At 38.0% G+C, this 14,981-nt stretch overlaps 1 protein-coding gene across 4 annotated transcripts in view; it reads left to right on the plus strand.

Annotated features, from left to right (window-relative positions):
* MNS1 (meiosis specific nuclear structural 1) overlaps positions 1–14,981 on the plus strand; it is a 173,673-nt gene that overhangs the window by 112,363 nt on the left and 46,329 nt on the right. For all 4 annotated transcript variants that reach the window (XM_061431196.1, XM_061431197.1, XM_061431195.1 and 1 more), the window contains one exon: positions 1,746–1,873. In XM_061431196.1, coding sequence (XP_061287180.1) covers positions 1,746–1,873 — 128 coding nt within the window. The remainder of the gene's footprint in view (positions 1–1,745; positions 1,874–14,981) is intronic.

Consider the following 14,981-nt stretch of genomic DNA (forward strand, 5'->3'; position numbering starts at 1 on the left):
ATTGCACTCATCTCACACGCTAGTAAAGTAATGCTCAAAATTCTCCAAGCCAGGCTTCAGCAATATGTGAACCGTGAACTTCCTGATGTTCAAGCTGGTCTTAGAAAAGGCAGAGGAACCAGAGATCAAATTGCCAACATCCGCTGGATCATGGAAAAAGCAAGAGAGTTCCAGAAAAGCATCTATTTCTGCTTTATTGACTATGCCAAAGCCTTTGACTGTGTGGATCACCATAAACTGTGGAAAATTCTGAAAGAGATGGGAATACCAGACCACCTGGTCTGCCTTTTGAGAAATTTGTATGCAGGTCAGGAAGCAAAAGGTAGAACTGGACATGGAACAACAGACTGGTTCTAAATAGGAAAAGGAGTACGTCAAGGCTGTATATTGTCACCCTGTTTATTTAACTTCTGTGCAGAGTACGTCATGAGAAACGCTGGACTGGAAGAAACACAAGCTGGAATCAAGATTGCTGGGAGAAATATCAATAACCTCAGATATGCAGATGACACCACCCTTATGGCAGAAAGTGAAGAGGAACCAAAAAGCCTCTTGATGAAGCTGAAAGTGGAGAGTGAAAAAGTTGGCTTAAAGCTCAACATTCAGAAAATGAAGATCATGGCATCTGGTCCCATCACTTCATGGGAAATAGATGGGGAAACAGTGGAAACAGATTTTATTTTTCTGGGCTCCAAAATCACTGCAGATGGTGACTGCAGCCATGAAATTAAAGGATGCTTACTCCTTGGAAGGAAAGTTATGACCAACTTAGATAGCATATTCAAAAGCAGAGACATTACTTTTGCCAACAAAGGTTTGTCTAGTCAAGGCTATGGTTTTTCCAGTGGTCATGTATGGATGTGAGAGTTGGACTGTGAGGAAGGCTGAACGCTGAAGAATGGATGCTTTTGAAGTGTGGTGTTGGAGAAGACTCTTGAGAGTCCCTTGGACTGCAAGGAGATCCAACCTGTCCATTCTGAAGGAAATCAGCCCTGGGATTTCTTTGGAAGGAATGATGCTAAAGCTGAAACTCCAGTACTTTGGCCACCTCATGGGAAGAGTTGACTCATTGGAAAAGACTCTGATGCTGGGAGGGATTGGGGGCAGAAGGAGAAGGGGATGACAGAGGATGAGATGGCTGGATGGCATCACTGACTCGATGGATGTGAGTCTGAGTGAACTCCCGGAGTTGGTGATGGACAGGGAGGCCTGGCGTGCTGTGATTCATGGGGTCGCAAAGAGTTGGACACGACTGAGCTACTGATCTGATCTGATCTGATCTGAAAGAATTATTGTTAATTTATTTCAGTTTGTTAATGGTATGTTTATGTAAGAAGAAATTCTTGTCAAAGATCAATATTGAACTATTTACAAAGCAATGATATATCTAGAATTTGTTTTTGAATACTCTAGCCAAAATAAAAAAATGCAGAAAAACATAGGAGTGGAGTAGAAGAGTAGGGAAACAAGATTGGGAAAATATTGATAATTGTTGAAGATGAGTGATGGCTTCCTGAGGGCGTGTTTCAATAGTCTTCTTTTCGTGTTTGATGTTTGGAATTTTCCATGACAAAATGTTCAGAAAAATTATTTATGGAAATAATGTTTTGTATTTTAAAATAAAATGTGAATAGTTGACTCTTCAGAAGGCACTTGTAGTTTTCTACTATAAAACAAATTCAGCCTTTATGAAAAAATATCTGATTTTGGAGGACAAATGACTAAAGTTTTGTTTTTTTGTTTAGGCAGAAGAAAACAAAAGATTGAGGGAGCTCCAGCTTGCACAAGAAGAAAAATTGGCTATGGAACTGGCAAAACTAAAACGTGAAAGTCTAAAGGATGAAAAGTTGAGGCAACAAGTAAGAGAAAACAGGTATCTTGACTTCCAAAACCTTTATTTATTTTGTCTTTATCTTTAAGTTTTATGTAATGCTTATCACCTAAGAGTGAAATTTCTTTCTTTATGTCATTGTATTTAGTTAATATTTTGACTGGAAATACTTACTGCTTTAAATCCTACATATATGTGTGTGTGTGTGTGTGTGTATACACATATATATATTCATTTGAGAAAAGAGGCCATATTCATAGAAATAAAGTGATAATATTTGAGGTGAAAATTAATATCAATTCCCTCTTCTCTTTTCTCTAAAGATAATTTTTTAAATGACCTCTTTAAAGAAAAAATAGACTCGTGAATCTAACTCTTAAGAGAAATCTTAGGTGATGCCTAATTTAGTTTTATGCCCCTACATAAATTTCCTACAGTATTTCTGGAAGATGGCTGGTCATCTGTGGTTCAGCATGTCTAGTGACTATAATAGAAACTTTCTTTTTCATTCAGCTCTTTGAATACTCCTTTTTCCTCTGTTTTTTCAAAGTTAATTTCCCGGTAGTTGTCTTAGTTCTGTTATCTGACTGAAAAAGAAATAGAGTTCTTTAGGACATCCTTTCCTATTCCCAGGTGGTTCAGTGGTAAAGAATCTGCCTGCCAAGCAGGAGACCTACGTTTGATCCCTGGGTTGGAAAGATTCCCTGAAGAAGGGACCAGCTACCCACTCCAGTATTCTGGCCTGGAGAATTCTTTGAACTGTATAGTCCATGGGGTCGCCAAGAGTCAGGCACGACTGAGGGACTTTCACTTTCACTTCACTTTCACTTAGATATTTATGAATTCACTAAACATTTCCTTCTATAAGTTAAATATCCTTCATTCTTTCATCTGTTCCTTAGATAACATGACTTCAAGCTTCTTCCCCATCCTGATTATCTTCTGTAGATGTGACTTAGACTTAACAAAATATTGGGGGCTTTCCTGATAGCTCAGCAGTAAAGAATCCACCTGCCAATGCAGGAGACACGGGTTCGATCCCTGCGTCAGGAAGATCCACTGAAGGAGAACATGGCAACCCATTCCGGTATTCTTGCCTAGAAAATCCCATGGACAGAGATGCCTGCCAGACCATAGGGGCACAAAGAGTCAGATGCAACTGAGCACACACGATCAAAATACTGCTCCCACAATTCTATGTAATACTCTAGGGTGTTGTTCAGTACCCCTAATAGTGAGACTGTTAACCACATTGTTCTGGAATATGTTCCTTAATGTTGCCTAAGATTACTTTTCAGTGGCAGCCTATCACACTGTTGATTAAAACTGAGGCTAACTAAATGCCCATGCTGTACTTACATAGTTGAATATATTTGGAATTTACTTTGATAGTAGTTACATTTTGTCTTGACTGAACAAGGCTTCTGTAGAATACTATATGACCCATGGATGAGCTTCAGAGGTTTTGAGCTTCTTTAAATTACATGTAAATATATTTGGCAAATACACCCATGTGTATTTTTCTGTGTCCACAACTTCTATCAAATTCTCTAGAAATTACTATTCTTAAAAAAAAAAAATTTTAAATGACTGCCAGTGTCTTCATAGTATTCTAGTCTCAAGCTGTCTTTTTTGATCCTAATTCTCCAATCATTGTTAGTTGTTATTGATGCTTTTATGTTATCTGAAGATGAAGTAAATGTTCCGTTATTTCATGGCTTTAACTCATTGATAATAAGAATTAAATGCAGAAGCTTTGTAGTAGTTGCAAACTACTTGATTCAGATAGATGCTCTCTCTGAGAACAGACTATCTGGAGAAGGTATAACAATAAGACACGGGAGAGGAAGGAAACCAGAACAGTGAGCCTGGCATTTGTAGCTACATTTCTTCTGGAAGTTTTTGCAGGTGGCACAAGTATGGCTAAAAGTTAAGTGAAGGTGAGCTTGACCAGTAAGCATATAGCAAGGTGGTCAACGTCATTTTATGTGATACGTGCTTGAGAATTTTCTACTTTAGTGTGTTTTACTTTAATAATCCAGAAGCTAATTAGATTTTACTGGATAGATACAGATGAAGAGATACTATGTGAGCAGATCAGTTGAACATATCCAGAATAAGCATAGAGAAACAAAAGGATAGAAGAATACAAAAGAAAGCTTAAAAGGGATAAGGGCTGTGCTGGCAAGTTCTACCAGATGTATAATTTTAGTTCTGGTAGTAGAAATGAATGAGGATGATGCAGAAATGCAATATTCAAAGAGATATAGGCTGCAAATTTCCAAAAATAGTAAAAGACATAAAGTCACAGGTTAAGACATAATAATTAAAAACATATTTATGCTTGTTCTAATCAAACTTTCAAAATCTAACAATGGAGAAAAATCATAAAAATGTACAAAAGTAACCACACAAAAAAGACTGTTGCCGTCAAAGGAACAATAGTAAGAAGTCTGACTGAAGTTTGAGCAGCAATGTTAGAAGATGAAAGACAGTGGATTTAAAGGGCCGAAAGAAAATAAGAGCCCATTTAGAATTCTATATATTGTGGAAATTTTCTTCAAATGTAAGACAAAAGTCATTTGTTGAGTATTCTTTCAAATAGAGTATATGTCTTCTCAGCATGGTAAAATAGTGACTGACACGGAGAGCGGGCCATTTTCCGATCAGTGTACTCCTGTGCAGATTGGCAGGTCTAAATTCAAGGAGTGTTTGCTTTAGTCCTTGAAACGTAGCTGAAATAATTGAAAATCATCTCAATCATGATTAGGCTCTTTTCACTTAATTTTTAAAACCCAGGGCAAATTTTTAAGAATCATTGAAATTTATTTTGAAAAGTTCAAGTTCAGAAGTCATGAGACTTTTATTTTGAACACATGATTTTAATTCAAAAAGATATTTATAAGTTTAATTTTTTCACAGCTTGTAACTAGAATTGAGAAACTGTCTAGTTTTAAAAATCCCTTTTTAATTACACCGTTAGTCAATAATTACAATTAGTAACAATTGTTTAGTTATTAGAATTAATTGTATAATTATGACTGAAATTTATAGTTATTAAATAATGGGTAACTATAGATTATATAGTTAACCTATAGCTTCATGAAAACAAAAACAAGTACCTTGTTTATAACTTGTATTAGTTCAGCAAAAACTAGCTCAAAGAAGAGTCAGAGACAGCCTTTCCTTGTTAAATGTACAGCCAATTCCTTGCCAATGCCAGTATGATTATAGTCCAGACTGATAATCAAGATGTTAATTATAATAAACAAAGATGAGATGGATTTTAAAAATAACATTTTTAGTCAAACAAAGCAGAGACTTGATTACTGATAACCCTGCATTAAAGGAAATACTAGTAGTTGTTCTGGAAGTAGAAGAATAGTCTCAACATTAATTTCAGAACCTCTGGGAGGCAAATGTGTAGTAACTCCAGGTGAAATTTGAATGTGTTAATCATTTATTGGAATAATTGGATTTGGAATTTAAAATATATGAAGAGTTAAAAATGTTGCTGTTGGTCATTCACTGTTGTGTCTACTCTGAACTGCAGACACAGTGAATATCCTTGCTGTCCAAGGGACTCTCAAGAGTCTTCTCTAGCACCATAGTTTGAAAGCATCAATTCTTTGGTGCTCAGCCAGCTTTATGGTCCAGCTCTCACATCGGTACATGACTACTGGAAAAAACAAAGCTTTGCCTATATGGACCTCTGTTGGCAAAGTGGTTGATGTCTGTGCTTTTTAGTACACTGTCAAGGTTTGTCATAGATTTTCTCCCAAGAGCAAGACTCTTCGTGTTTTCAGTCTCCATCCACATTGATTTTGGAGCCCCCCAAAATAAAGTCTGTCACTGTTCCATTTTTTTCCCCATCTATTTGCCATGATGTGATGGTATAAGATGCTGTGATCTTAGTTTTTTGATTGTTGAGTTTTAAGCCAGCTTTTTCACTCTCCTCTTTCACCTTCAACAAGAGGCTCTTTAGTTACTCTCTACTTTCTGCCATAAAATGGTATAATCTACATACCTGAGATTGTTGGTATTTCTCCTGGCAATCTTGATTCCAGCTTGTGAGTCTTCCAGTCCAACATTTAGTTACAATGTACTCTGCATATAAGTTAAGCAGGGTGACAATATACAGCCGACGTACTCCTTTCCCAATTTGGAACCAGTCCGTTGTTCCATGTCCAGTTCTGTCTGTTGCTTCTTGTCCTGATACAGGTTTCTCAGGAAGCAGGTAATGTGGTCTGGTATTCCAGTTTCTTCAAGAGTATCCCACAGTCTGTTGTGATCCACACAGTCAAAGGCTTTAGTGTAGTCAATGAAGCAGAAGTAGATTTTTTTTGGAATTCCCTTGTTTTTTTTCTGTTATCCATCATATTTTGGTCATTTGATTTCTGGTTCCTCTGCCTTTTCTAAATCCAGCTTGTGCATGTCGAAGTTCTTGGTTCACATACTGCTGAAGCTTAGCTTGAAGGATTTTGAGTATTATTTTGCTGGCATGTGAAATGAGTACAGTTGTGTAGTAATTTGAACATTCTTTGGATTTGCCTTTCTTTGGGATTGGAATGAAAACTGACCTTTTCCAGTCCTGTGGCCACTGCTGAGTTTTCCTAATTTGCTGACATATTGAGTGCAGCACTTTCACAGCATCATCTTTTAGGATTTGAAATAGCTCAACTGGAATTCCATCACCTTCACTAGCTTTTTTCATAGTGATGCTTCCTAAGGCCCACTTGACTTCACACTCCAGGATGTCTGGCTCTAGATGAATGATCACCCCATGGTGGTTACCTGGTCATTAAGAGCTTTTTTGTACAGTTCTTCTGTGTATTCTTGCCACCTGTTCTTAATATCTTCTGCTTCTACTAGGTCCTTGCTGGTTTTGTCCTTTATTGTGCCTGTCTTTGCATGAAATGTTCCCTTGGTAGTTCCAGTTTTCTTAAAAAGATCTCTAGTCTTTCCCATTCTGTTGTTTTTCTCTACTTCTTTGCATTGATCGCTGAAGAAGGCTTTCTTATCTCTCCTTGCTATTCTCTGGAACTCTGCATTCACTTGGGAATATCTTTCCCTTTATCCTTTGCCTTTTGTTTCTCTTCTTTTCTCAGCTATTTGTAAGGCCTCCTCTGACAATCACTTTGCCTTCTTGCATTTCTTTTTCTTGGAGATGGTTTTGGTCACCACCTCCTGTACAATGTTATGAACCTCCATCCATAGTTCTTCAGGCACACTGTCTACCTGATCTAGCCCTTTGAATCTATTTGTCACCTCCATTGTATAATCATAAGGGATTTGATTTAGGTCATACCTGAATGGCCTAGTGGTTTTCGCTGCATTCTTCTGTTTGAGCCTGAATTTTGCAAAATGGAGCTGATGATCTAAGCCACAGTCAGCTCCAAGTCTTGTTTTTGCTGGCTGTATAGAGCTTCTCCATCTTCAACTGCAAAGAACTCATTGTTCAATCACTCAGTCACATCCAACTCTTTGCAGCCCCATGCACTGCAGCAAGCCAAGCTTCCCTGTCCTTCACCATTTCCTGGAGCTTGCTCAAATTCTTGTCCATTCAGTCAGTGGTGCCATCCAACCATCTCATCCTCTGTCATCCCCTTCTCCTCCTGCCTTTAATCTTTCCCAGTGTCAGGTCTTTTCTAATGAGTCGGGTCTTCACACCAGGTGGCCAGAGTATCAGAGCTTCAGCTTCAGCATCAGTCCTTCCAGTAAATATTCAGGATTGATTTCTTTTAGGATTGACTAGTTTGATCTCCTTGCATTCCAAGGGACTCTCAAGAGTCTTCTCCAACACCACAGTTCAAGCATCAATTCTTTGGCGTTCAGCTTTCTTTATGGTCCAACTCTCACATCCTTACATGACTATTGGAAAAACCATACCTTTGATTAGATGGACCTTTGTTGGCAAAGTGATGTCACTGCCTTTTAATATACTGTCTAGCTTTTTCATAGCTTTTCTTCCAAGGAGCAAACATCTTTTAATTTCATGGCTGCAGTCACCATCTGCCGTGATTTTGGAGCCCTAGAAAATAAAATCTGTCACTTTTTCCATTGTTTCCCCATCTTTTTGCTATGAAGTGATGAGACCAGGTGCCATGATCTTGGTTTTTTGAATGTTGAGTTTTAAGCCAGCTTTTTCACTGTCTTCTTTCACCTTCATCAAGAGGCTCTTTAGTTCATCTTCACTTTCTGCCATAAGGGTGGTGTCATCTGCATATCTGAAGTCATTGATATTTCTCCCAGCAATCCTGATTTCAGCCTGGCATTTCCCATGATGTACTCTGCATATCAGTTAAATAAGCAGGGTGACAATATACAATCTTAATGTACTCCTTTCACAATTTTGAGCTGGTATGTTGTACTATGTCCAGTTCTAACTTTTGCTTCTTGACCTGAATACAAGTTTTGCAGGAGGCAGGTAAGGTGGTTTGGTATTCCCATCTTTTTAAGAATTTTCCACAGTTTGTTGTGATCCACACAAAGGCTTTAAGGTAGTCAATGAAGCAGAAATAGGTGTTTTTCTGGAATTCTCCTGGTTTTTCTGTGATCCAGTGGATGTTGGCAGTAAGCCACAGTCAGTTCCAGGTCTTGCTTTTGCTAACTGTATAGAGCTTCTGCATCTTCAGCTGCAAAGAATATAATCAGTCTGATTTCAGTACTGACCACCTGATGATGTCCATGTGTAAAGTCGTCGCTTGTGTTGTTGGAAGAGGGTGTTTGCTATGACCAGTGCGTTTTCTTGGCAAAGCTCTGTTAACCTTTCCCCTGCTTCATTTTGTACTGTAAAGCCAAACTTGGCTGTTATTCCAAGTGAAGTGAAGGTATCGCTTCACTTCCTCCTTTTGCATTCCAGTCCCCTATGATGAAAAGAACATCGTTTTTGGGTGTTAGTTCTAGGAGGTCATGTAGGTCTTCATAGAATCGTTCAACTTCATTTTCTTCAGCAAAACTGTGATGTTGAATGGTTTGCCATGAAAATGAACAGAGATCAGTCTGTCATTTTTGAGATTGTACCCAAGTACTGCATTTTGGACTCATTTGTTAATTATAAGGGCTGCTCCACTCCTTCTAAGGGATTCTTGCTCACAGTAGTAAAATAATGGTCGTCTGAATTAAATTCACCCAGTCCTGACCATTTTAGTTCACCGATTCCTAAAATGTTGATGTTCACTCTTGCCATCTCCTGTTTGACTACATCCAATTTTCCTTGATTCATGAACCTAACGCTCTAGGTTCCTATGCAATATTGTTCTTTACAGCATTGGATTTTACTTTCACTACCAGATACAACCACAACTGGGCATAATTTGTGCCACTTTGGCTCAGCCTCTTCATTCCTTCTGGAGCTGTTTTTTTGCTCTTCCCCAGTGGTATATTGAACAGCTACTGACCTGGGGGGGCTCATCTTTCAGTGTCTTGTCTTTTTATCTTTTCATACTGGTCATGAGGTTCTCAAGGCAACAGTACTGAAGTGATTTGCCATTCCCTTCTCCAGTGGACCGCATTTTGTCAGGCCCTGTCTAGCAGGGACATGCCCTTCAGCCATTCAGCGTAGCTGGGTGACATGAACTATAACAAAAGTCAGGTAGGAAGTACATACATGGAGTTAAAGTGTCAATAATCTTTTATTATTTAGTAAAAAATAATGAAGAAATTTTTTAGACTTCAAACAAACATCTCTAATAAAAGTTGGAAAAGAACACATAATTAAATTAATGGAGGGAAAATGTTAAAAAGCAGTTGATGAAGCTGTGCAGGCAGGAGTTAACCTAGCACACTTCAGACTGATATCTTTAGGAAGTCCTGCTTTTGCAAGTTTGGTCCTTGGCTGATATCTGGAAATTTGGATTTCAGGGTTTCTACCACTCTCTGATAAGAGTGCCTAAATTGTTTGAAGAAACAGTACAGTTTATGCTGAACTCTGTTTCTTCTGGTAGTCGGTAATTTGATATTTAGTTGGCAGAGGATATGTGTATGATCAGCCCCTAATAAAAACTGTGGGCCCTGAGTCTCTAGTGCGATTTCCTGGAGACAGTTTTCACATACTGTTACAACTCATTGCTCGGGAAATTAAGTGTGTCTAGTTAGCCTTACTCCCCTGGGAGAGAGGACTTTTGGAAACTTGCAGCTTATTTCCTCCGGACTTTGCCCACATGCTTTTCCTCCATTCTGATTCTGCTCTGTATTTCACTATGATTTATCACAGTGAAATAATAAATATAAATCATATCCATAGACTTAATAGAAATTATATCCAAATAATAAATATAAAATCATATCAAGGAGTATAACTATATGCTGAGTCCTGTGAATCCTCCCAAGTGAGGAATCAGACCCAGGGGTGCGGTGTGGTCTTGGGGACTCTGAACATAGAGACAAGAAGAAGAGAGAACACAAAACAGGTAGGACAAATAGAAAATACTAAGACTGTAAATTTAAACCTGGCTATATTTGTAGTTTTAATAAACATATTTGAACCATTTATGAACAAAGACCATGTGTTATGTCAGAACAGATCAACAGATTTTCAACACATTTAATTCATAGGTATGTACTCTGACCACAGTGGAGTTAAACTAGATATACAATAACCACCGCCCCCCCCCAAAAAAGAAAGAAACTAGACAATCTTTGTATGTTTAGATATTTTGAAATATGCTTTTAAATAACCTCAGACCAAAGAAGTAATCAAAATTGAAATTAGAAAGTGTTTTTAACTAAATGATCATGAAAGTGCCACAGATTAACAGTTGTAAGATTGGAGTGACATCTAGGAAATAGTGTAGAAGCAGCTCCAGGTTCCTGCCCTTTCAGTCAAACTAGCAGAAACTGTCAGAAGCAACTCTGTAAGAACTCTGAACAAGAAAATTTTATAGCAACCAAGTGAATGCTGAAACAAGAAAAAGGCAAAATTAGCAATGGTAGCAAAAGTTTGTAATGTTTTTACTTGTCCTTGCTCCATCCCCTCCCTACTCTGAGGCAGTCTTGAAGGCAGTAGCCCATACTGCGAGTACTGGTTCTGGAAGAAGAAAAGCAGATATTACAACTTACTGTGTCTGTATATTCTAACCTACCTGGGATCTACCTGAAGGACTGACAGAAGGTGCTCATCTATGTTTCTCCTAATTCAAAAATCAAACCAGAAAAGTAAATTGTATCTCTGGTTAAGATTTAAGTTCCAGAGTATATAAAGGATTTCTATAATTCAGCAACAGAAGACAACCCAATTTAAAAATGGGCCAAGTACTTTAAGATTTCTCTAGAGAAGATACAGTGGGCAGTAGCACATGAAAAAGTACTCAACATTAGTTATTGTGTCTACGTGCTCAGTTATGTCAGACTCTGTGACTCTATGGACTGTAGCCCGCCAGGCTCCTCTGTCCTTGGAATTCTCCAGGCAAGAATGCTGGAGTAGGTTGCCATTTTCTTATCCGGGTATCTTACCGACCCAGGGATCAAACCCACATCTCTTGAGTCTCCTGCATTGTCAGGTGGGTTCTTTACCATTAGCGCCACCTGGGAATCCCAACATTAGTTATTAGGCAAATGCACATCAGAACCACAAAGAGATACCATCTTAACACCTGTTGAATAACTGCAGTAAGACCAATGGAGAGTAAGTGTTGGTGAAGATGTGGCCAAATTGGAACCTTCAGATACTGTTAGTAAGAATGTTAAATGGTGCACTGTGGAAACCAGTGGTGATTTCTCAAAAAGTTAAACATAGAATTACCATATGATTCAGCAATTCCACACTTAGGTATACACTCAAGAGAACTAAAAAACAGGGACTCAGATACTTGTATGCCAATATTCTGTGCAGCATTATTCACAGTAGCCAAAAGGTAGAAGCCAGCTAAGTGTCTATCAAACAATGAGTAGATAAATGAATTGTGGTATATACATACAATAGAATATTGCTCAGTTATAAAAGGGAATGAAGCTCTGATATATGCTGCAGTATGGTTGAACCTTGAAAAGCATTATCCTGAGTGAAGTAGGTGCAGAATACATCATGCGAAATGCCAGGCTGGATGAAGCCCAAGCTGGAATCAAGATTGCTGGGAGAAATATCAATAACCTCAAATATGCAGATGACATCACCCTTATGGCAGAAAGTGAAGAGGAACTAAAGAGCCTCTTGATGAAAGTAAAAGAGGAGAGTGAAAAATCTGGCTTAAAACTCAACATTCAAAAAACAAAGATCATGGCATCTGGTCCCATCACTTCATGGCAGATAGATGGGGAAACAATAGAAACAGTGACAGACTTTATTTTTTGGGCTTCAAAATCACTGCATATGGTGACTGCAGCCATGAAATTAAAATATGCTTGCTCTTTGGAAGAAAAGCTATGACAGACCTAAACAGCGTATTAAAAAGCAGTGACATCACTTTGCTGACAATGGTCCGTCTAGTCAAAGCTATGGTTTTTCCAGTATTCGTGTATGGATATGAGAGTTGGACCATAAAGGTACAAAAAAAAAAAGCTGAGCACCGAAGAATTGATGCTTTTGAATTGTGGTGTTGGAGAAGACTCTTGAGAGTCCCTTGGACTGCAAGAAGATCCAACCAGTCTATCCTAAAGGAAATAAGTCCTGAATATTCATTGGAAGGACTGATGCTGAAGCCTAAGCTCCAGTACTGTGGCCATCTGCTGTGAATAACTGACTCATTGAAAAGACCCTGATGCTGGGAAAGATTGAAGGTAGGAGGAGAAGGGGACAACAGAGGATGAGATTGTTGGATGGCATCGTTGACTCGATGGACATGAGTTTGAGCAAGCTCCGGGAGTTGGTGATGGACAGGGAAGCCTGGTGTGCTGCAGTCCATGGGGTCGCAAAGAGTCTTGACGTGACTGAGTGAACTGAAGTGAAGTAAGCCAGAAACAAAAGAACAAAGACTATATAATTCCACTTACATGAAATATATAGGGACAGATTTACAGAAACAAAAAGTAAACTAGAGGGGAAGGGATGAATGGGGGGTTATTGCTTAAATAGGAAGAGCACTTCTTTTTGGGAGAAAATTTTTGGAAATAGTGTTGATAGTTGCTGAGCATTATGAATGTAATAACACCACTGAATTTTACACTTAAACTGATTAAAATGGAAAATATTTTAAATGTATATTTTAACGCAATAAAAAATTCTAGGATTTAAAAAAAAACAAATTTATCCCCATAAGTAGCTAAAGCTCTTTCCTTGAGGTTAGCGTATAATCTAAAAAGACTATTAGGAAAGAATACTCCATATGGAATTATTTGAAAACAAAGAGAAAATTCCCATCTGGAGTGATTTAAAACAATGTAGCAGATACAGATAAGAACAGAAATGAGCATTTTAGAATGTAAACATAAAGTAGAATCAACAAAGCCAAAAATTGTGCCTTTAAAAAGGCCAGTAAAATTAGCAGTCTCTGACAGGAATAATAAAATGTAAAAGAGAATGCACAAATAGCCAGTTCTGGGAATGGATAATGGGATAATGGATAACTTTAGATTGTACAAATGGGAGATCACTGTAGATCATAGGATATTGTGAACAATTTTATGTGAATTTGAAAATTTAAATAACTTAGTAGCATATTTGCTAAGCTGACTGGCATAGTAAAATTGGAAATTGGCTCTGTAATGCCAGTTTTGTCAAAAAGTAAGTGTGCATACATGTGTGGACCTGTTTTTGGATTTTTCTATCCCATACTTCCTCAACTGGAGTTCCATAAGAGGATTAAGCCTCACAGAAAGTTGAGTGATTGTATTTTTAATTTTCTCAAAGACAGTATATAGTTGATATTATTTCAGATCCAGAGGAACTAAGTTAATCCATTGTATATAATAGATGCCTAAGGGCATTTGGAAGGAAAGTTATGACCAACCTAGATAGCATATTCAAAAGCAGAGACATTACTTTGCCAACAAAGGTTCGTCTAGTCAAGGCTATGGTTTTTCCTGTGGTCATGTATGGATGTGAGAGTTGGACTGTGAAGAAGGCCTGAGCGCTGAAGAATTGATGCTTTTGAACTGTGGTGTTGGAGAAGACTCTTGAGAGTCCCTTGGACTGTAAGGAGATCCAACCAGTCCATTCTGAAGGAGATCAGCCCTGGGATTTCTTTGGAAGGAATGATGCTAAAGCTCAAACTCCAGTACTTTGGCCACCTCATGTGAAGAGTTGACTCATTGGAAAAGACTCTGGGGCTGGGAGGGATTGGGGGCAAGAGGAGAAGGGGACGACAGAGGATAAAATGGCTGAATGGCATCACTGACTCGATGGACATGAGTCTGAGTGAACTCCCGGAGTTGGTGATGGACAGGGAGGCCTGGCGTGCTGCGATTCATGGGGTCGCAAAGAGTCGGACACGACTGAGTGACTGATCTGATCTGATCTGATCTGAAGGGCATTGGAGCTTACTTAACACTTCTTATTGAGAAGAACTGGTCTATTCCATTGATCCATTTGTTCATTCCTGTGTTAAAACCACACTTTCTCAAATATTATGACTTTATAAAAAGTATTCATCCTGAAGAAGTCCCCCAAAAGATTGTTTTAGCCATTTCTACTTTGCGTTTCCATATATGTTTTAGAATCACTGCAGAGCATTCAGAAATAAACATTTAAGAAAATGATACTGAATCACTTAGATTCCCATATGGAAGAAAGTGAATTTGATTTCTACCTCACAACACATGTAAAAATCAGTTCCTGAAGGATTATAGTCTAAAAATTAATGGTGAAATAGCAAAGCTTTGAGCAACTAATACAACTAATTCCGTTTGTGCATTGGGCAGCATGTCTTAAAACATGACACAAAAGTCATTGACAATGAAGAAAAGATTAGTGGATTAGAAAACTTCTCTCCATCTGAAGAAACCACTCTGAGAGTAACTACAGACCTGGAAGGAAATATTTACAATGCAAATAGCCAACAAGAAACTTTTATCCTCAATATATAAAGAACTTTTATGCTATAGTAAGAAGTAGACAATAAAAATGAAAAAAATTTAAATACTGAGCAAGAATGTCCAAGAAGTTATATAAATGAGTCAAACTTATAAAAAGATCTCATTTCCATTAGTAATAGAGAAACAAAACCACAATGATAATTACATCACCACAAGAACAGTTAAAATCTATGACAAGACT

Source organism: Bos javanicus, chromosome 10 (genome assembly GCF_032452875.1).
Source record: "Bos javanicus breed banteng chromosome 10, ARS-OSU_banteng_1.0, whole genome shotgun sequence".
Classification (NCBI taxonomy): Eukaryota; Metazoa; Chordata; class Mammalia; order Artiodactyla; family Bovidae; genus Bos; species Bos javanicus.